The following is a 21,818-nucleotide window of genomic DNA, read 5'->3' as shown; positions in this document are numbered from 1 at the left end:
ATCTCAATTTTAAATTCACTTGGAAAATTTCAATTTTCTTAATTTTTTCTTAAGGGTGTTCAATACCTTGTTCATACCACTGCTATTTCAGTGCTAATTTCAGTGCATTCCAATTCCAAAGTACAGGTCGGATTCATTTCATTTTTTGAGTGAACAATGACGTGATATAGTGAACTTGAAGATCCCGTCTCGATTTCCAAAAAAAAATCGATAGTATTCCGCAAATCGAACTTTGAAATTGAACACTTTCTTTAAATGACTATTCAGCTTCAGAGAGACTTCTCATTTCAAGTAACTCATCCACAAATGTTCAGTGATATCATGTGTTTTGAATTGGTGCAAAAATTTTTTTAAAATTGCTTGATTTGCTCTAATTGTAGATGTTTTTCATATGGAATTATGCTTTTTGGAACGCCTCCCAAAGGTTTACGCCTTTTTGCAACATGAACGCCAATAGAATCTTGGACTGTATTTTATGGCTCGAGATGAATGACACTTTTATGATTTACGAGGGTAGGGTTTCTCTGATTGGCTAAAATTGTGTACATTACTAGTTTATGACAATATTGCACTGAAGAATAGGGAAAGGTAGAAAACTTGTTATGAAATCATTGTTAGAATTAGAAACGATACTGTTCCTAAAATATATATGCTAGCTGATTTTATTCGTAATGATGTCTGGAGAAGTACATTTTGAGCGCTTAGTATCATAAAGAAAATTTCAAAAGTCATAAAGAAATTAAGATGAAAAAAAGGTATCTGGATTTTTGCCGAAATATGGAAAATTATTAATATTTCAGAAATCTGACAAAAAATTCTCAAAAAAAAAAATTTCTTTTGAAAAACTCCCTATTCCCGAAACTCTATCTACAATATTTACCATTTAAATTTAACCCTGAAAATAGGCAATTATTGATTAAGAAAATTTTCTCGTACTTCCTTCATTAATATTAACTTGAAAAAAATACAATCTTTTTTTTCTATTCTGTTACTCTTTTCTTATTGCCTTCACTAATTTTTTTACGTGTCAAATGTCAAATAATCATTTTGAATTTCAGTAGAATATCAGAAATTTTCATCCAAATAAACAAACCGACAACAATAACCTAATAAATCACATGTCTTATATTCCTATACCCACTTTTGTGGTCTCCAAAGGCGCATAAAATGAGAACTCAAAAGCTTCTCGAATTTTTCATTCTAGAAATCTCAATATGCACTATTTATGATTTTCTCTGTGAAATCATACACTCAGAGATAATCATATATTTTTTTCTATTATCCATATTCGATATACGTCCATGACAGTGGTTCATTGTCATTTCTGTATTCACAATATTTACAGTAATTATCTTATTTAGTAATATATAACTAAACAAATATAACAAATTTTCCTTCTTTTGAAGAAGTTTTCCAAAGAATTTTGCTTACTCATAATAAGATTGTGATATATAAGGTTGTTACATATAATGGATATTCCTTCTGGGGGGTATATATCCCCCTTATCCCCCCCCCCCTAGGATACGCCACTGTATCTTAACTGAACTGAATTTCTAAAGTTTACAGAAACACAAATTTACTCTTTGCTGGGCTTCATCGAGAGTTGAGATTTTATTAGGGGCAATAAATACCAAACAGGCGGTTCTTCAACTTGAATGGGTGTGTCAGGTACAAATCTACCAAAAAGTAGTCTACAACAAAGCTGTATATGTTTATTAAAGTGGTCACCAATCCAGATGCTGGACCATCTTCGTTCAGACCGAAAAATATTCAATATCTACAGGCTCTTCTTATTTGGATATAGCCTTTTTAGGGACATTATTTGCTCAGATAGGCCTCAAATCTGTCTTGAAACTTTTAAGCCTCTAGATCCGGCTACATGAATGATAAATCTCTAAAACATATAGAATTAGAATTTCTTTTTGGAAAATATTCTCTTTAATATCGTCATTACATTTTCTCTTAGCGCTTATAACTACCTTGAAGAACGCTAACTGTCAATTCAGCATTTAGTTTATGTTTCTTTTATGTCCTAATCATCACAGCATCTGAAGGCATTTCCTTCATGTTATAGCCTATCATTTGCTGGTATGTGAAGAGTTTTTCATTGAATAACGTGTAAAGACTTCTTATTTTATCAACTCCTAACAAAATGTCTTTATTTAGTAGATCCTTGTTTCATTAATTGAGCTTTTGTGATGCTTTTAGATATCTCAGAAAATATATTCACTATATTGACAAACTGAATTAATCGAATTCAATAACGAAGGCACTCATCTAAAAAGAAAATCAAATTTTCTCCCTCTCTCTCCATCCAAAACAAATATTCTCCATCCTTTCTCTTCGCCAACGGTTGATGATCTTATAATTAAATCTGAAAACAACAAAAAAAGAACTAAAAAGAAGTAATGACTGTTAGTTTCCACTATAATGATTTGAAGTTAGCGACCCATTCTGAAAAAGCATCTGAAACTGAATTTATAAATTGAACAAGTATTCACCAAATGGTCAATGGTTTCTTCTACACCACACCCACGTAGTTGGCTATCAGAAGAGTGCCATTTGAAACTATCACAACGACCATGACCAGTCCTAAGTCGATTTAAAATACACCAAATTTTCCTAGGAAGATTGAAATCTGGAACTTTCTCTGTAGGATCAACGATTAGACTTTTGTTGAAGACATTACAAGAACTCCATTCCAAAGTTCATTAGATTGAAGGAAGGTATCAAGCCATAAAGGTTTGCGTGACTTTAATCTGGCAGTTCTAGTATCTGTGAGGTGAGATACAATTGGAAATATGTTCGGGTAGAAATGAAATTGTTCCCAAGATTTCTTGACTGAGACCTGTCTACGAATATGAGGCGGAAGTAAAGAGTTTTTTAGAGCTATAAAACTTTAAATTTCAATAAAACAACGATGGATTATTCGATTGACATGAATTTTATTTATCCGCAAGATAATCTTGTGGCATTACATTTTAAATATGATTTCTGGCATATGACCGCCACGGCTGGCTCGGATGTAGTCCAATCTGGACTTCCAATTTTCGATTACTTTTTCCAACATTTGTGGCCGTATATCGGCAATAGCACGGCGAATGTTGTCTTCCAAATGGTCAAGGGTTTGTGGCTTATCCGCATTGACCAATGACTTTACATAGCCCCACAGAAAGTAGTCTAGCGGTGTTAAATCACAAGATCTTGGAGGCCAATTCACAGGTCCACAACGTGAAATTAGGCGGTCACCAAACGTGTCTTTCAATAAATCGATTGTGGCACGAGCTGTGTGACATGTTGCGCCGTCTTGTTGGAACCACAGCTCCTGGACATCATGGTTATTCAATTCAGGAATGAAAAAGTTAGTAATCATGGCTTTATACCGATCACCATTGACTGTAACGTTCTGGCCATCATCGTTTTTGAAGAAATACGGACCAATGATTCCACCAGCCCATAAAGCGCACCAAACAGTCAGTTTTTCTGGATGTAACGGTGTTTCGACATATACTTGAGGATTAGCTTCACTCCAAATGCGGCAGTTTTGTTTGTTGACGGAGCCATTAAACCAGAAGTGCGCTTCATCGCTAATGGACGTAGTGCGCGATACGTATTCCGCACAGAACCATTATTTTCGAAATAAAATTGCACTATTTGCAAGCGTTGTTCAGACGTGAGTCTATTCATGATAAATTGCCAAACCAAACTGAGAATAAATCACTTGACAGCTGTTAAATTGGTTGCCATCTTGAACAGTAATGCCAACTTAAAGTTATATACCTCGAAAAAAACCACCCTATATATGTGATAGCACCGGTAACCAATGTGAAGGTGTAAATCTAATAGTTCCACCGATAATTCTAATAGAAACGTTAAGCTATGCATCAATTTTAAGAACATGAGCACTATTGAATCAAACAGAACAACAGTATTCAGCAGCAGAAAAAACCAAGGCCAAGGCAGCCGTACGTAGAATGCTGGCATCAGCACCCCATGAAGAACCAGCTAATTTTGGATCAATTTCAGACGTAAATTTTCCAAGTGAACCTTGAAATTCAAAGAAGAATCAAGTACCTATATAAAACATGTCTGACATATTATCAAGATGTACTAATAGTATTCTATGTTTTTCTCGTTCTATTTTCCGTGTTTTCTTCACAGAGTCTTTCCGAGGAACAAATTATAGATTCATTCGAGCAAACGAATAAATATCTCCGATATTTCTTGACCGCTCGAACACCTCGAAGCAAAGTCCGAGCAATATACGAAAATCGATCGCTAAGGCGATTACAACCAACCTTCTCTGGCCGATAATATTTGCAGCGTCCGCAGTTTTTTGAACCCGACAGCCGCCTCAAATGAATTGTATAGCGGCAATTTAGATGTTCAACATGGATTTATCGCATGTATTCAGTGTCGGGTCAGCTCATTTCTAACCTATCAGCGACCAGGCTACGTGATATTTTTATTTTGAGTTTGAGCTAGTATTTTGTTACATGATCGGCTTATTTTTTTTCCGAGCATTTCGAAGAAAATTGAGTAGTAACTCGTGGAAGAGTCACGTGCTATGGACTAGCACTAGAAAAAATAATTTGAGAATGGAGGAACCCTATTTTTGAATATTTGGGAAAGTGATATATCTGTAGATTATCCTTAGAAATTTTATAGGGATATCTCTAATATTTCAGGCATAAATTCGAACTATTCAACGAATTATCTAGCCGTATATTATTCCTCTTATCTATAAAAACTTGAATGAATAAATTATCTACTAATTTTCTTTAATTGATATGATTTTGCTCTTTGAAAGATATTAAGTGTACAACTTTCCTTCCGCCTTTTTGCAAAATATGGCTGTAGCGGTAAGTGTTAGTCGAAATGAATTGATCGTAGATGTCATACAATAAGCTTAAGTATTTGTAAACATAACGCCATCGAAATATTAGTCGATTTGTGTATGCATCATGAAGTTATCCTCGATAAAACATGTCAGTTTACGAGCCAAATTCTCGTCATTTGATGGAGGTTTTAGTTTTCTGCTTTAATTTGAAGGAATCAGTGGTTGAGGCTCATCTTATGCTCGCAAATACAATATAGTGGTTTCAACGCTTCAATAACGGTGATTTTGATGTCGAAGACCAGCATGGCGGTGGAAGAGAGAAGATTTTCGAAGATGCAGAATTGGAGGCATTACTTGATCAAGACTCGTGTCAAACGCAACTAGAATTGGCAGGATCATTGGGAGTGAGGCACTAAGCCCTTTCAAAACGCCTGAAAGTCATGCAAATGATTCAGAAACAAGGAAATTGGGTGCCGTATGAATTGAAGTCGAGAGATCTTGAACGGCGTTTGTTCGCTTGTGAACAGCTGCTTGCGAGACAAAGACAGAAGGGATTTCTGCATCGCATCGTGACTGGAGACGAAAAATGGGTTCATTAAAATAATCCCAAGCGCAGAAAATCATGGGGATATCCCGGTCATGCTTCAACGTCGCCGTCCAAACCTGATATTCACGATTCCAAGGTCATGCTCAGTATTTGGTGGGACCAACTCACGTTGTGTATTATCAGTTGTTAGAAACGACTGAAACAATCATAGCCGATCGTTATCGAACACAATTAATGCGTTTGAGCTGAGCTTTGAAAGACATATATGAAATAGAAAAAAATCAATTCAGTAAAGCGATACACGAGAACATTATCAAACCAAAACATGTTACAATATTTTATAGAATATTTTTCGCTACGAATCATTAGACAGTTTCTGCGGATTTAGCATAAATAGCTGTAGATACAATTTTTTTTTGGGTGAATAATAACATATCGTGAGAAAAGCTAATTAACACAACCTATACAGAAAAAACCTGACAAATTTCCAAACCCCTTTATCACAATTCTCTCCTATCTCATCAAAACCAAATCTATCATCCTGACCGCGGATTTCTCGTCGGGCAACGGTCCGACAGTGGCCGGGGGCCCTTAGAGACGGCAACTTCGTGAGGTGTAGAGCTGAAAGATCTCTGGGCGGGGCCGTTGAGCTGGACCTTCGCTGTGTTATTACAAAGATAATAATTTCGAATACTCATTTCGTGTAACGATTTCTCGGACGCGTGATTACAGATTGTTCTCGGAGATATTAACGGAAGAGCACGAGAATCTGCGGTCCTCCTGCGATAGGCCAGCGACCGGTGGAGAGCATCTTCGGAGAGGTTGCGATTTGGAAGTGTTCTAGGTTTGTTGTTGAATCGGATGGTGAGAGAATACTGATTCGATTAGACCGTTGGACAAAAATCTGCACATTTGCTTTGATTTCCAACAAATTTAGCACCTTATTGAAAGTTGAGGATTTTTCAATGAAAATTTACAATTTTTACAAAAAACGAGTATATATTTTAAAGGCGATCATGCATATCATTCTTGTCTGTTCGTTGATACTCGACAGTGTATGGATAAATATCAACACACATGTTTAACATGTAAGAATTACGGACTGTGGATTCTTGAACGACAAACATGCAGCCACAACCTTGAATTCATAATTATCTAGGCCTGTGGTAAACAAAATCAAAAAATTATATGAATAGAACAAAGAACGAAGTACAAGAAATTAAACCAAATAATAACAAAAACTGCTCTTTTCATTCATGGTTCACATCCAGACTGACATATTTGACAAATAAGAAGTCTAGTCTGTATGTTGACCATCAAAGAGATGCATGGATAGGTATTTACGGCTTGGCTTGATTTTTAGCAGTTTTATTGTGAAGTGTCACATAAATAAAAAAATGATGGAATGAGAAGGAATCTTGCAAAAACACTTTAATTCATTAACTTATTGTATAAAAGAACCGAAAATATCAACTTTTTTGAAATAGAAACATGAATTAAATCACTATAAATCATAAAAAAAAAAATATAAAGTTTCTCAATATTGAGAAACCTCCAGGCTGATTTCATAATTTTCCATCCAGGATCTAAGACACATGAGGTATTGTATAGATTTGTTGCCTAACCTATTGCGGGTTTTTGTAACTATAAGAGCAGCTCTGGAAAATTGTCTTTCAACAGGAGCTGAAAATGCTGGCGTTGATAAAAAACCTTGGCCATTTTAGCCAAGTTTGGAAAGATATTTCTAAAACTACCAAAATCTACCAATAGATTTCATAGAAATATGAGAAAACTTCTAATAAAGTCACACTGGCAAATGCTTCAGTCTCTCGACGCTCGAGGAATCCCCTTATTTAGTCTAAGCGCGCACGAGATTGCAGAAATATATGCCGTGCGACGCGTGCATATCAAGCTCAAGTAATATCAAGTAGTTTGATATCGAGTCAAGCAATAAATATCTAAAATCAAGTCAAGTCAAGCTCAAATATGTAATTTTTCATGAGCTTGATTTTCAAGTCAAGTAGTTGGTTGAAATATCAAGCTATTTGGCTTGATGAACAACGACGACTCAAAAGTGCTAATGTTTTGCGAATTATAACTGTAAAGTTTTCATCATATTTGTAGTTAATATTTGTGACAATATCAATGTGTTGTTGAAGCATGTATCGTTCCATTTTTAGTAATGACGTAGTTTTTACTTGTCAAATGTCAAAATATGACAGCTTCACAAGTGACAAACGCCCAGACAGCGGGCTATTCAAAATGAAACCTCTTATTGGAAAACCCTTTATATCGATTTATCCCTCATCAACTTCTCCTTCTTCTTCTTCTTTGTCTCAGAATCGTGATCCAATAATAAAAATCGTGTATGAACTTCCCTTTCCCCTCTAGGAATTTCGTAGAAGCAATCGGCGAAGGTGGACTGTAATTTCAAACGAGATGAATCTGGCGGCATTGTTATTTGGAACACCTATAGATTCAGGATAATTGCATCTCTGCGGGCATTGGTGGGCGGTTCTTATGGGATTCTATGGCTAGTTCGAATTGAAATTTCATTTGGTAAATTATAAGTTTGGGTCGAGGGGAATTCCAATTGATTTGTCACGTACCCTTGCACAGTGATATGCCTAGTTTTCGAAATTGTTTGAAACCAAGAGTGTTATAAATAGGGTGTAGTCAACTCCATTCGTGAAAGAATTGGTCACAGATGGCGCTGGCCGTTGAAACATATTTTCACCCACTTCAGAGCTATGAAAATTGCTGTAGAGAGTGAAAGAATATTGCCTCAATATGTGCTGAAAGATTTGACACATGAGGAGAATCAAAACACCTTTTAGGTATGATATTTTATGCAATTCTCAGTTTTCTCGACAAAAAGCATACGTCTTACTCCTCACACGTGAATTGAAGTTTTGAAATAACTCAAGAAATATTGAAGTAAATAACAAGAACCAATTAAAAACACTACAAACTTACAAAAACTTACAAATTTCGATTTTGAGCTGGTAAAAACGCAATATAGCAAGTATTTTCTTCACAGAAAAAGTTTTAAGGTAGTTTCCTCAAAAATATTTGGGTGTAATTCATAAAACTCTAATTTACTGTTCTTTCAGAAATCCGTGAAAAATTTCGGCAATTTTTTCTAGAAAACCAATAAATTTTACGTAAATATTGTGTCATGTGTTTTTTTCGATAAGATGAGCCATTCTCGAGATATAGACCCCTGTTGAAGTGATAATTATGGTTTTTTATTTACCTACTAAAATAATTTTGACTCACTTCTTTAGAGTGTTCTGAAAGAATTAAAAATGGCATTATTTTTTCAGAAGTCTCGAGAAAAAAACTAAAATTCTATAATTCGATAACTAAATTCGACATTTCATGAATTGTAAGTAATTGTTCGTTGAGATTCTTGAGCAACCCATAAACCAATTAAATTTTCATCGAATTTTAGCTTCCTTCTGAGTATTCCGGTCACAGACTACTTCACACAGTTAGAAATTGTGGTTTTTCCTCATTTTAAATTCTTCCTCGATAACTTTTAAAGAATTCATTTTAGGTATAGGGTTTGCTTGAGTAACTCCTTTTTTTTCATACGTAGAATTGACTGAAATAATAAAAAATATAGTTTCTTATTTGAAAATTTTGAGTTTTCATGAATTTGTGTTGTCTTCATTCTTCATTTGTGTTCATGGTCTTCTGTTGAACACCCTGTACATTTTTGGTCCAAACCGCAAACAGTTTTATAAAACCTACTAAGTATTTGCAGAATCCAATATGAAAAAGTCTTCGTTGCCTTCGTTTTTTCATAAGAATCCCATTAACTCATGAACTGTTGAGTTTTTTTTACCCAATATATGGCGTATTGCTGAAATTGTCATAAAAAAGCTATCTAATGATGCAATAATAAACTGCGTGTGCGATTTGAAATAAAGAAGTAGTAGTCTGTGTCCTGTAAAATCGGTAGTTGTAGAAATCTGAATATATTTCAGGGAGAAAGATCACTGTCTCAAACACTAACTTGCAAATTTGCAGCACAAAATTATGATAAGTTTTTCATGAACGTCTAATAGACCATCGCGTCGCGGTGAATCACCCTGAATATAGAATAATAATTTCAAGCTTCCTCTTCAACACTACGGAAAACTCAAGCAGACTATCGAAAGAAAACACCAATGTTCAAGGACTCAATTGGTGGATGAATGACGAGAGGAAGCTATAGACTTCTCGTCTTCGTATATACCTTTGTCTGTAATTGTTATTAATTGCTGCTCAGGTGTGTTAATAATAATCAAAACATAATTAACGATTTTCTAAACATTCTATAATCATAACTACAAACAACCACGAAAACCAGCCACCTGCAATCAATTGCATCTAACCCTGAACCAACAAAAAAGCCCAAACAACACCAAACCAAAGTAGGCGCAACGCCTAAACACGGGCCGACAATTATCCCAACAAAAATTCCGATTTCCGTTACACAAGCACTTAAAATTCAAACAACATTCGAATCGCGAGAAAATGTGCCAAATATCCGTCTCTTTCTCTCAACCGTCCCCCTCCACTCCACTGCCCGGTTTGCCGCTCGCCTACAACGACCGCCCCGACTACGCATCTCACCTGTGCGCGCCTATTCTTCTTCTTGCCCAGGTAAACTAACCGAAGTTCTCTCTGTTACAGCACGATGCCAGATACCAGGTAGTACCGCAGTAACAGGCCAATGCGTACCGCCAGTACCGTGGCGACCGCAAGGCAGGCTGGACCGCGAGCCATGTGACCTACCGCGAGAACCCGCGGATGATGTCCCCAGGTATGGGAACGATATCGAGGTACCACCTCGTTGGAGTGCTCTTTCTCCTGGTGCTAGTGAGTGTGGACTGTGGCAAAAGACATAAAAGTGGACAGAAGACGGATCATGTTAATGTTAACGCGGCCAAGAGCCTGCAAAGACATTTGCAGGATAGGGACAGATCGGTTACAATCAGGGATTACGCTAGGGAGAGGAATCAGGAGAGGAACCTCAACAAGGGAAAAAGTGAGTCTCTCGGTAGAGTGTGCAGAAACGGTGTTAACGCAATATCGTAGATAATTTGGTTTTTTTTGTAAGAGTGAGGTCATGTAAACATGTGTGGAATGTAGAGGTTTCTTCGGTATTCAGTGGAACCTTGTCAGATGAAAATTGATCCATGTTTCATGAGAAGAAACGAAAGTTTTGTTATATTGTTTTATTATGGAGAACTAGCGTGGCTTTTACTGTAACTCTGTTCATTCTTTAATTCGCCAGCACATATGAAAACCTATTTAAACAATCTCTGGTATTGATACTCGATCTTGAGTTGAATCATAGTGTTTTCTAGTCTTTCATTTTTAGGAAAAATTGAATTAGAATCTAAGACGCACAGTTAAAGGTTTTACAGTACCTTTATAGCGTATAACAAAAGGTATCAAATATTTGTTCTTTGCGAGTGTTTTCTCATACGTAGCTTTTTTATCGAATAAACTTTTATTCTTTGAGAAGACTGCTTGGAAATTTAACGACAATGAACAGAACTGATAAAACACTACAGATTCATGTTTTTGATCTATAAGATTGCTCTAGAAATGGAATATTGAAGTTTATTTGATAAAAAGATCTTATATGTTTGTACCTATGAAAAGAATCTCTGAGAAAACTGCCAAATCAAATTAATTTTAGTATTCGAATGAACGCAATACTTCTAACTGTTTCTTGAAACGAGTAAATAGTAGTAGACCCTAGTAAATAGAGATTATACTTATCGTGAAACAAAAAATTGTTCCAAATCATTACATTACACTGAAATGTTTTTGCTTCGCTGTTGTGTTTTTAAACCAGTATCGTGATTTCTCATTTACCTTAGCTTCTAAGCAATTTGATTTTCGTTAAATATAGAAAATCATCCTATTAAAAAGCTCCTGTGCTTTAACGTATGTTAAAACCAATCCAGCATGGCAACCAAATTCAATTTCAATGTTAAAAAACTACTACCTATATAAAAAGCTCTCTTAGCTTTGTTGGTCATTTTTTCAAAGCTGTAGTTCAAAACAATTACATACATGCATTGAGTTTTATAAGCTTTTACCATACTTATACCTGAAAAGTTCAATGTATTCACTTCTTATAAGCATAGTTACCACCTGTAATAAAGTTGGAGCTTAAAAGACCATCATGATCTAATCGAGTATATAGCATCTCCCACTTGAAAGTCTCTGTTTTGGGTTTACTGAAATGGCCCTCGACTTGGCTCAGGTATTTCGGTTCTTTTGTGTAGAAAGGTTATTCTTCTCCGTTAAGAACTATTGTCCTCGAGAGATTCAAAAGAATAGAAGTCTATCCCTCTAAATTTTTGCGGAATTCTTCGATGCTCACCTGTGCATCTGACAAAAATAGTTGAGTAAAAGATAAATTTCAAGCGTTTTTTCCTGTACGATAGTCTATTTGAATTGGAATAATACGTATGAGAATTATTGAAGATCGTTGAGATTCGTGTAAATATAATTTTCGACTTTTTGTAAACACTTGGATTTTTTTATTTGAATTGTCCGTTGTTTGGGAAAATTTAAAGATAATGATTTGTTGAATTCAATACGTTTTCGAACTGAGGTTGATGTTTGTGTTGGAGCCTACGTCAAAATTAGTAAACAATGGAAGAATGGAGAATTAGAGCGACGAAAGTCTATGTTTGAAATTCCAATTAAGGTTTATCAGAAAATTCTGTAAAAGTTCCATACGTAATACACTCCACACTCTCTTTCTATACTATAAAAACTGAGGGGAATGTTGTAAATTTTTCATTACAATTTTTTGATTGTTCAAAGATCGCGCCCAATGAGATACACTACATTATTCTTTTTGATAATACCAGATTTGCTGAATTTGCATTTCATACAACAATATCTCTGCTCCAAAAACTCTTTTTGTACTTCCCTGATATTGTTGTAGCCGACTTTTTTGCCAAAAGTTGAATTACCACTTCTAAGTAACTTGTTTTCTTCAATAGAAAATACAAAATAGATTAGTGTGTACATGGAGTTCCTAAATTGGATGTACAAACGAAAATGACGTATTCCTCGGATCGCAAAAGCTTTGTTATTGAGATAAAGGGTGTTAAAGTTTGATTCCTTCAAGTTTTTGTCTCATAGTACCTTCCTTCACAAGATAATTAACTTAAATATTGCATAGATATAATTTTATCATATGATATGCTCATTTTGAATGCAAATCTATAGGGTGATATTTTTTTCGGAACAGTGCCCGCTTTTTCCTCTAGAACTTTTTTCAGTGGACCAATGATAGTTCTAAAAAAATATAAAAAGTAACTTTGGTCCGGAACTACACTTTTTGGTATCTTGTAGTTTTGTCCTATCTGCTACCGAACTGGAGAAAATAAATGAAAAATAATAATTTTCAAGTAATACTCAGGAAAATATGAATAATTTCAAAGTTCCAGTTAGTAAGCTGTGATGAATGAATGAATTATAAGTTTTGGTATATATTTAACCAATCTGTAGCGAAGGTTACTAAAGAATCGATAAACTGGTATAATAATCACAAAAAAGTAGGGTCTCAAGAAACACCGTGTATCTCGAAAACAAAGCGTTTGCAGGTTCATGTTTATAGGACTTTTTTTCTCTTGAAATCATCAAATAAATCCTTTTCCTTAGTACCTCCAATTTAGAAACACTCTGAATGTATGTTTTTCGGTAGATGTCCACTATTTCAATATTCTGTATTAAAAAGGAGAAATTACTATATATTCGAGTCGTTTTCCTTAGTTAACATAAAAAAGTTAAACATTTGTTCAATATTTATAATCTAGACTACCTAGAATAGAAATCCAGTGGCGGCGTTAAAATTTGTTTTGAAAGCATTTCTAAAAAGTTGACCATCTGCAACGAAAAGAACATTCCTCCCCCACCTTGTATCTATGTTCACCTTATGCCGTCTTAAAATCGGAAATAAAAGGCCCCCAAACAATCTGTTTCCTTTCCAACTGTGCCATCGGCCATTGAAATCGACATAAAGGAAGTAAGGGGTTGAAAGATCCCATGAAACTGATAGCTATAATCGGAAACTTAGTAAATACGGTAGCAACAGGTATATATGGATATATAGAATTACGGCAATAGAAAAAGATCCATTCGATTCATTTCAAAAAGTACCGCCGGATGCTGTAATCTATGGTTCAGGAGAGGATATCGAAAATTATTCAATAATAAATTATAGAGCATGGTGTCATAATGCTTTTAATTCTAGGTTATTTTATTCGTTTAATAATCACCTCTCCATATTGATTCACAGAATTAATATATAGATTTTTCTAGATTAATGTTTTCAAATATATGTTTAAGAGGTTTTTTTTCAAAAGTAATTTCATGGTATGCTGATGAACTCGTCGATTCTTTGCTAATAAAAAAAGGGAGAAAAGAAAAGAGAAGTCTTCCGAGTAAGAAGAAAATTATATTTCCTTAATGAACATATAATACAAAACGAAAATCATATTTTATTAATTGTACTACCTACTTAAATCACAAATTAAATTGAAGAAAAGGTCTTTCAAATAATCATCTTGATTTATTTTGCAACAATAAGTAGTTACCCTATAAACAATGTTGTATTTGCGTAAATTTTGAAGTACATATTTCGAAATTAGAATTGACAATAACTGCCTCTTTAGCTGTATGTGTGTATTGAAAGGAAAAATTAATAACAACATTATAATGACCTCACATGATATTCCATGTGAGCCTGGTTTGATATTATAAAATCTCCAATCTTTTACGACAACATGTTTACATTTCATAACAATTTTCGCGGAAAAACCTGCTCTGACGATTCAAAATCTATTCCATTACATTATAATAGTTATTTAGAACACACTACGTCAAGAAGCAATAGTTATTCCCAACCTACAAGTACTAAGTACATGAAATTGCGGCTGGCGTTTTCTTTCTACAAACATACTTGTCTGAATTAGCAGAATTATTATTGCAAATATGCCTTGTGGACGTAATTTCATACCGATTCATAACCTAGATTCAACGTCTTGGCTATTCGTTCCTAAGAACATGAGAAAGTTTATTGTGTTGTTCTTGGTCGACGTGAAAGGTGGTTATATTTATAACAAGAATAGTAGATCCGTTTTTGATGAAGTCTGAGATAATGAAGTGGAACTAGAACTGTATAATAGCCGGCTACTGGGTTCCGTAGGTGCCAGGTGTAACCAAGAATACCCATACTTATTTTTCAGGTAGCTGTTTGGGAGAATCTGAGATAGTACTTTTTTTTTAAGATTTTTACCTGAATTTTCTCCCACACTTGAGCAAATTGTTGGGATTCAACTTGTATAATTTCAAATGATACAGCACTCTGCAGGGTCGATGGGGATGATCACAGATATTAACAGTCAAAATTTCATTTAATTAGCTTTCACAGTTTGAATTCGACATTCAAAAAACTTTGAACTACCCAATAACTCTTATCTCTAGCTTATAGTGAATAGCTCAAAAAAGGCTATTACAGCTGCAACTGAAAAAAAAGGGAATTATAAAAAAGTATCAATACCGACATAGAATTAGAAAATCAAGTAGTAAAAATTAGTAGATATTTCAAGTTCAAGTGCGAGCTGAATATCAATCCATGTAAATTATTTCATTCTTTATTATTGAGGATTTCTGTTTTTACAATTATGTATTGATTCAATTTTCGTAATTAACCGAATAAAATTCAGAAATTCAACTGATAAAGAGGAATTTGAAACAATGGAAAAAACTTGCCACATTTTTATTATGAACAAAGATGACGACCATTCAATTATGTCACAAAATTTGCACAATTTTATTTTATTATCATATTCATTAGTAAAGAATGAAAGAAATATCACATTCATGTGTTAATTCAGTGAATGAAGAGAGGAGAAAAAAGACGTGGAAAAGAATACCTATTGCACAAAAATTGGAGGAAATCACCAAGGCGAATTGAAGAATTTCATCATTTTATTATCTCTGCTCTATTTTAGCAAATCTACAGCACTAAACATCAAATAGTAGCTCTCCTAAGTTAGCTAAATAAGTATGATAGAGTGGTCTCCCATTCGGATACTGACCACGCTGAGCGCTGCGTCGTCAGATAAATTTCATCTTCATTTCGAACTGAAAATTCGCAGAAAAAAAAAAGAATAAAAGAAGCATACCGCAAGCACCTGACCCTAATCGAAATATGCACGTGAAAGCAACAAGAAATCCGCTAATTAGACGAAATGCTACCGCAGCAAAGATCATTAAACCATTGAACGGTAAATTTAAGTGTACAATTCCAACCAAATAATGTCAGACGGAAAGCAAGCCGAACATACGGTATGTGAGAGATCCCCGAGCCTTATATCATTGCCGAAAGGCCTATCGCAAGTCGGCGTCCTTTTAAGCACGGGGATTATAAATGAAAGTAAAGCCAGAGACATTTTTCGATACCAAACGAGTTGTAGTCGATCAAGCTGACCCAAATAGTGAGAGCCAAATGGGAGGAAAGTAATCAAGTGTGTGTTTTCAAGATTTAATTGGTTCACTTTTCAACGCAGAGCGAGTTTCTATTATCGGTGTATGGAGAAAAGGTTAATTTATTTATTGGACGGTAATTGCAATTCCTACGGTGCATCGTAATGGTTTTACAAGTCTGCGAGATCGAGTATGTAAGCAGACATTTTTGCAATACCTACTATACTTCATAATCTCGATATATAACAGGCCAATTGAAAAGTCCCCGGTCTACCATGGTTAAACACATTTTTTTTGACAAAATTTGATTTTATTATTCAACATAGTTGCCTTCGAGGACGATACAGCGATTATAGCGATCTTCCAACTTTTCGATACCATTTTTGTAATATGATTTGTCTTTCGCTTCAGTTTCGACTATTACTTCTTTATTGGCGCTAAATTTCTTCCCAGCGAGCATTCTTTTCAGGTCTCAGAACAGGAAAAAGTCGCTGGGGGCCAGATCTGGCGAATATGGTGGATGCAGAATCCATTCCAAGACCAATCCATGCAATTTTGCCATTATTTTCATTGATTTGTGACACGGCGCATTGTCTTGATGAAACAGCACCTTATTTTTTTTCAAATGGGGCCGTTTTTTAACGATTTCATCCTTTAAACGATCCAATAACGCTATATAATAATCGCTGTTAATGATCTGGCCCTTTTGGAGGTAATCAATGAATATTATACCTTGTGCATCCCAAAATACTGATGCCATAAACTTGCCAGATGACTGCTGTGTTTTTCCTCGCTTTGGATTCGGTTCATCGTGTGCAGTCCACTCAGCTGACTGTCGATTGGATTCCGGAGTGAAATGATGGAGCCATGTTTCTTCCATTGTCACATATCGACGCAAAATTCAGCTTATTGCACTTGAATAGCTTCAAACACTGCTCAGAATCATTAACTTTACTATTGGCCTAATATCAAAGTGGGAAAGTTTCTTAAATTACCTATAGGTACCGCCGACACTGGTAGGCATGGGGGTCCGAATTTCGATAATTTCAAAGTAAAATAAACAACCTTTAAGATGCGTATTGTCCAGAAAGTACCTGAACTGCAAAAAAAAATAATCCTTAGACGTTATCTTGTCACGAATCCTCTTAACACATTTTATCATTTTCTTTCCTATTTTGACACCTATGTTCATGTATATATTTATACCCCTTTTGACGCCTGCTTTAGACCTTATTTCAAAGCTGTCATTTATCCTAAGTGAAACTTCAGTTTGTGGTTTGCTCATAAATATTTGGGGTTGTCAATGCATCAAATAAAGATTAAATAAACTCTTAATATTGAAGGTGTTAATGATAAGCCCAAATGACCAAACCATTTGCTGACAATGTGTAGAAACATGTATCGGTAAATCTCTAATTGTAATAAAACTATCTCGTCACTTCATTGAGCTGTTAAGATCTGTCCTTCTCACTATCAACACTCTTAATGATATGCGAACGAATCAAAAAACAGGAAATTGATGTTCAGCGTATCGAAAAAATGCTCGAACACCGGAACAAAACCTACAAGCTTCTTTCGTTCGTGATTTATGATTGAACTGGATGAAATCACACACACAATTTAGTAAACAGCACCTACATTCGATCGTTTGTTTCGAAAACAGCCATGTACGTCAATAATTTCCTTCCTTTCTTGAAAACATATGAATTACTTCGTTGCATGACTGCTGTCATACAATCAACGGTTGGGAGAGATGTTAAATGTTTAGTTTCCGTGGACTTCGATGGTAGAGTGTACGCACCTTGTATAAGATTCTCCAGTGATTTCCTCGATAATCAAGATCCACTTCCTGATATGACCCCTGATGTTTACCTGATTAATCTGGTTGAAAACACCAAAGATTTCATGAAGTGGATTGAAAACATAGGTAGCTACAATCCGGCTGCCTTATACATATCAATAAATGGGAATAAGTCAAGTTTGATTGGACAATTCGAAGGTAAACATATTTCGAGAATGATATTTTATAACACAACAGACTTTCTTATCTGTGATCCTCAAAATCCTCTCATCAAACCACCATTTCGAAAAGAAACTAAATTAGTTCGTAAACCTCCTGAAGTTTTAAACATCTGTGTCATTCTAAGAAGACCCTATGTACTTTGCGAAGCTCCAAATTGTACTTCTACCAGCAACAGAGGTATCAGTATAGATCTAATGGATTTCGTCTTAGGTCTAATGAAAGTGACGCCATATTACAAACATTTCGACTATACAGATGAAAATGAAGCCTGGGTGAATTTATATCCTGCAACAATTCTAAAGAACGGAGAATGTGACTTGGTGCAACGTCTTATAGACAAAGCTCAAAACGTCCTAGATGTCATTCCACCTGTCAACGACGACAATGACGTATGGTTCATACCAAGGTCACGAAAACTACCACAGTGGAAATACCCTATAAAAATATTCCCTTCACATGTTTGGCTAGCTTATATTCTCACAACAATCATCGTTGTTGTAGGTTGGTGTGTCCTTAATTTACCAAAAAAGAAAATCTTTAACAAGTCAAGGAAAAACCAACTCAACCTGCGTGAAAAATTCACTGTCTTTCTGAGAATATTTCTAGAACAACCTTGCAGAGTTCGTATTCATCATAATCCTGAGTTCGTTCTTCTGATGGCAGTCTTCTTGATGATATCTGTATTCACGACGATTTACAAGAGCAGACTTGCAGCTCTTATTTTGGGACCACCGATGTATGAATCTTCGTTTCAAACATTCGAAGAAGTCTTGGATTCAGGTTTGAGTCTACACTTTGGCGAAATTAGAAGAAACTTTTTGGAGAGCACCTATCCCAAATTGAAGAATTATACGCAAAAACCTAACAATCGAGGGGAATCCTGGGCGAGTATGGTAGCTTTCAGAAAGGACACTGCTGCTCTAATGTCCTATTACGAAACTATGTCTTGGTTTTCTTCGTTCTTGGACGAAGACGGTAGAAATTTGCTAAAGCCTCTATATCCACCTTTCATGAAGTGTATATCTGGATTTAACTTCTTACGTGGTAACGTCTTCATCGAGAATATGAGGAATTATATTGGCATCTTAAAAGACTACGGATTCATACAGAGAATAATGAAAAAATACCAAGACGAATTCGATGAAAATGAAAATGATTTCAGTAATTTTCAACGTTTGAAGATGCGAACTTTATTGGCTCCCTTCTTTGCTTGGCTTGTTGGAGTTTGTTTGGCTAGTATTCTCTTCTTGATTGAGGTCTGGAAGATCAAGAGAGTCTGTGGAAAACAGAAGAGAATCGTACGATATTAGATTTTAATGGCTTTAAAGACGTAGACCAATGGGAATACGAGTATCACCTGAGTTGCCTAACAATCATTGCATGCAGTGGTAATTTAACACATCATTATGTGACTTGTTTTGTGACTTGTTTCTCATGGATTCTTGAGTAATTGGTATAAATAAATCATTATTGCTTTATTTGTACACCTAAACTTGCTGAAGTTTTGTTGGTATCATGCATATCATTGGATACGATTCTTTTAATTTCAAATCATATATGAGGTTACAATAAACCATTATAACATACATTATTGAAAGTAATCGTGTGAATATCTTCCATAATAGAAGGTACCACAAGCTCTTCTTCACAGACAAAAAGATCTTTTGTGTACAGTTTTTTGTCCGATGAATTGAGTTCAAGTTTAAAGTCTGTTGTTTGATTGATAATATGAAATTAATATTGTGAAACAGCTACAGGCGGTGAGGTATCTCAGTATCGAGAATGTTAAATGAAAGAAAAAGATGACTTGCACTTCTACCACTCTTTCAAACCCGGCATGAGTTGAATATTGAGATCTAATCTCATAGGGAATATAGCAGCTTATTACTATTCCACAAATAAAAACGCTAACTTGATAATTTTTTCAGTATTGCCACCTGAAAATAATTACAGGATTCCGTGACGTCAGACTTACGTCATGGTATAAAAGCCTAAAGTTTATATACGCAGAGTCAAGTAGCAATGTCCAATTTCATCTTATACATATGATGTAAATTGACCCTAAAATTCGTCAACTTTAATGGTGTCTGGCAGTTACAACCATGTAGAGTGCCTGTCATTTCAAATAAATCTTCTGGTAGTTAGTCAAACAACATATATAAATTTCTGGCTATTCCTATTTGCCCCTTTTGGTGTCATTGCATACAAAACTTGCTGTTTTTATGATATGACGTCTAGCTACTTTATCTATAGAACTAACGAAGTTAGCAAGCAAATTTCAAACAGAAATTTTTTTCACTCAATCTTATTTTCAAAACTGTGATAGACAATTAACAAAATGAACTTGCCTTGTTCATGTCAATGCCAACTGCATTAATTCGGAGAACCTTTCAATACTTTGTACTGTCAATAGCTCATAAAACTAACCACCTATCGAGCTTTCAGTTGTTCCAACGTATGCCACATGTTCAGTATTTTACCTTCACATATGTTCGCATAACTTGATTTATTACTCTATTATGTATTGACCACCTCATCGATTATACAAAAGAAAGAAGGAATTATGATAGAGAGGAGAAGGACACCGTTATAAAACTGCTGTTGTTATATTCATATCATCTGAAGTACTTTCTAAAATAATTTTTAGACCACTTTCATAAAGAGTAATTTGAACTTAATTTTCATGAACAAAATTAGACATATTACCTGTAAGGTTTATCTGACAGACAAAACGCGAGATGTGTGGTATTTACATCCATTAAAATGTTCTATACTCCCAATATTTGATCAAGACATAACACTGATTACGGCCCATTACCAAACAAGTTCAACTTCAAGGTCCGTATTGCCAAAAATCAATATTGAATGTTTGAACTAATCATAAGATATTGTCTTTTTCCTCAAACCTCACAGGTCGTTACGATTCGTACAAATGTTTCTCTACCAGGAACTCTTAAAACTTGTTGGGTTTATTTCCAAGCACGTCGTCTACGTACACGCAGGTGTGTGTTTATTCAACTAATTGTTTGAACATGTGAAGAAATGAAAAGCGTCCTGAAGATGGAATGTGCCAGTGATTAGCATATTGGACGAACAAAGAGAAACGAAGAATTTTTATTGGAGGTAATGCGGACCTGGAATTTAGCGGTGTTGGAAATTGGCAGAAAATTCCTAGAATAGCATATTTTGTTGTCGATGTTTGAAAAGGCCATAGAGGCCATATAAGGAAGGTTAAAAATGTCATTATATGATATTTTCATTAGTTTGACAACTTATCATGGCGAGGAACATACTTAAAAAGTTTGAATTGTTAAGAATAACAAATTAGGCAATTGAGTTGAGTTTGGAGGGAACCAAAACTGCAATTTTCGATAAAGGTACATAAAAATTAACAGATCCTTTTGATATTTATCAATGATAATCGTTAGATATATCTAAATCGTTTACAAGACTAATGTTCTTTATTCGGAATTTTTCGATATGATGGTTGAATTGATATGACCAAATAAATGGAATACACTTCCATATAAAATCTCGTTTCATGAATAAATTAATATATTTTTTCATTGGATTCCTGTCATGACAAATTAAATAGTTGGCTTTTTGGAGATTGGGATTAGAATATTTCTTCACACCAAGACCACCTTCTTATAAATGCTTTTTACCTATAAGAAGTATATGTAAATAAGGTATTAAGACCACAAATCTCTGTCGATTCAAGATACAAAACGTTGAACTCACGCTATAACTTATAGTTGGATTATCTAAAAGACATTTTGAGCTATTCTCCTATAAAACTTGAGATTGTAGATAATCGAAAATTAAAAAAAAATCCTCTTTCGAAAAACTTTATTTAAAAAAAAATAGTATGTATATCTCATATTAAAACTACA

The 21,818-nt window shown here is 34.8% G+C and overlaps 1 protein-coding gene across 4 annotated transcripts in view; it reads left to right on the top strand.

The window, feature by feature from the left end:
- LOC123674227 (epidermal growth factor receptor) overlaps nucleotides 1-21,818 on the top strand; it is a 160,130-nt gene that overhangs the window by 122,411 nt on the left and 15,901 nt on the right. For 3 of the 4 annotated variants that reach the window (XM_045609152.1, XM_045609153.1, XM_045609151.1), the window contains exon 2: nucleotides 10,071-10,425. The exons of the other annotated variant lie outside the window; for it this stretch is intronic. In XM_045609152.1, the coding sequence (XP_045465108.1) occupies nucleotides 10,188-10,425 (238 nt within the window). In that variant the 5' untranslated portion in view covers nucleotides 10,071-10,187. The remainder of the gene's footprint in view (nucleotides 1-10,070; nucleotides 10,426-21,818) is intronic. 4 annotated transcript variants of the gene reach the window in all.

Source organism: Harmonia axyridis, chromosome 2 (genome assembly GCF_914767665.1).
Source record: "Harmonia axyridis chromosome 2, icHarAxyr1.1, whole genome shotgun sequence".
Classification (NCBI taxonomy): domain Eukaryota; kingdom Metazoa; phylum Arthropoda; class Insecta; order Coleoptera; family Coccinellidae; genus Harmonia; species Harmonia axyridis.
The sequence above is the reverse complement of the archived record's forward strand: the minus strand, read 5'-3'. Positions and strand labels throughout refer to the sequence as shown.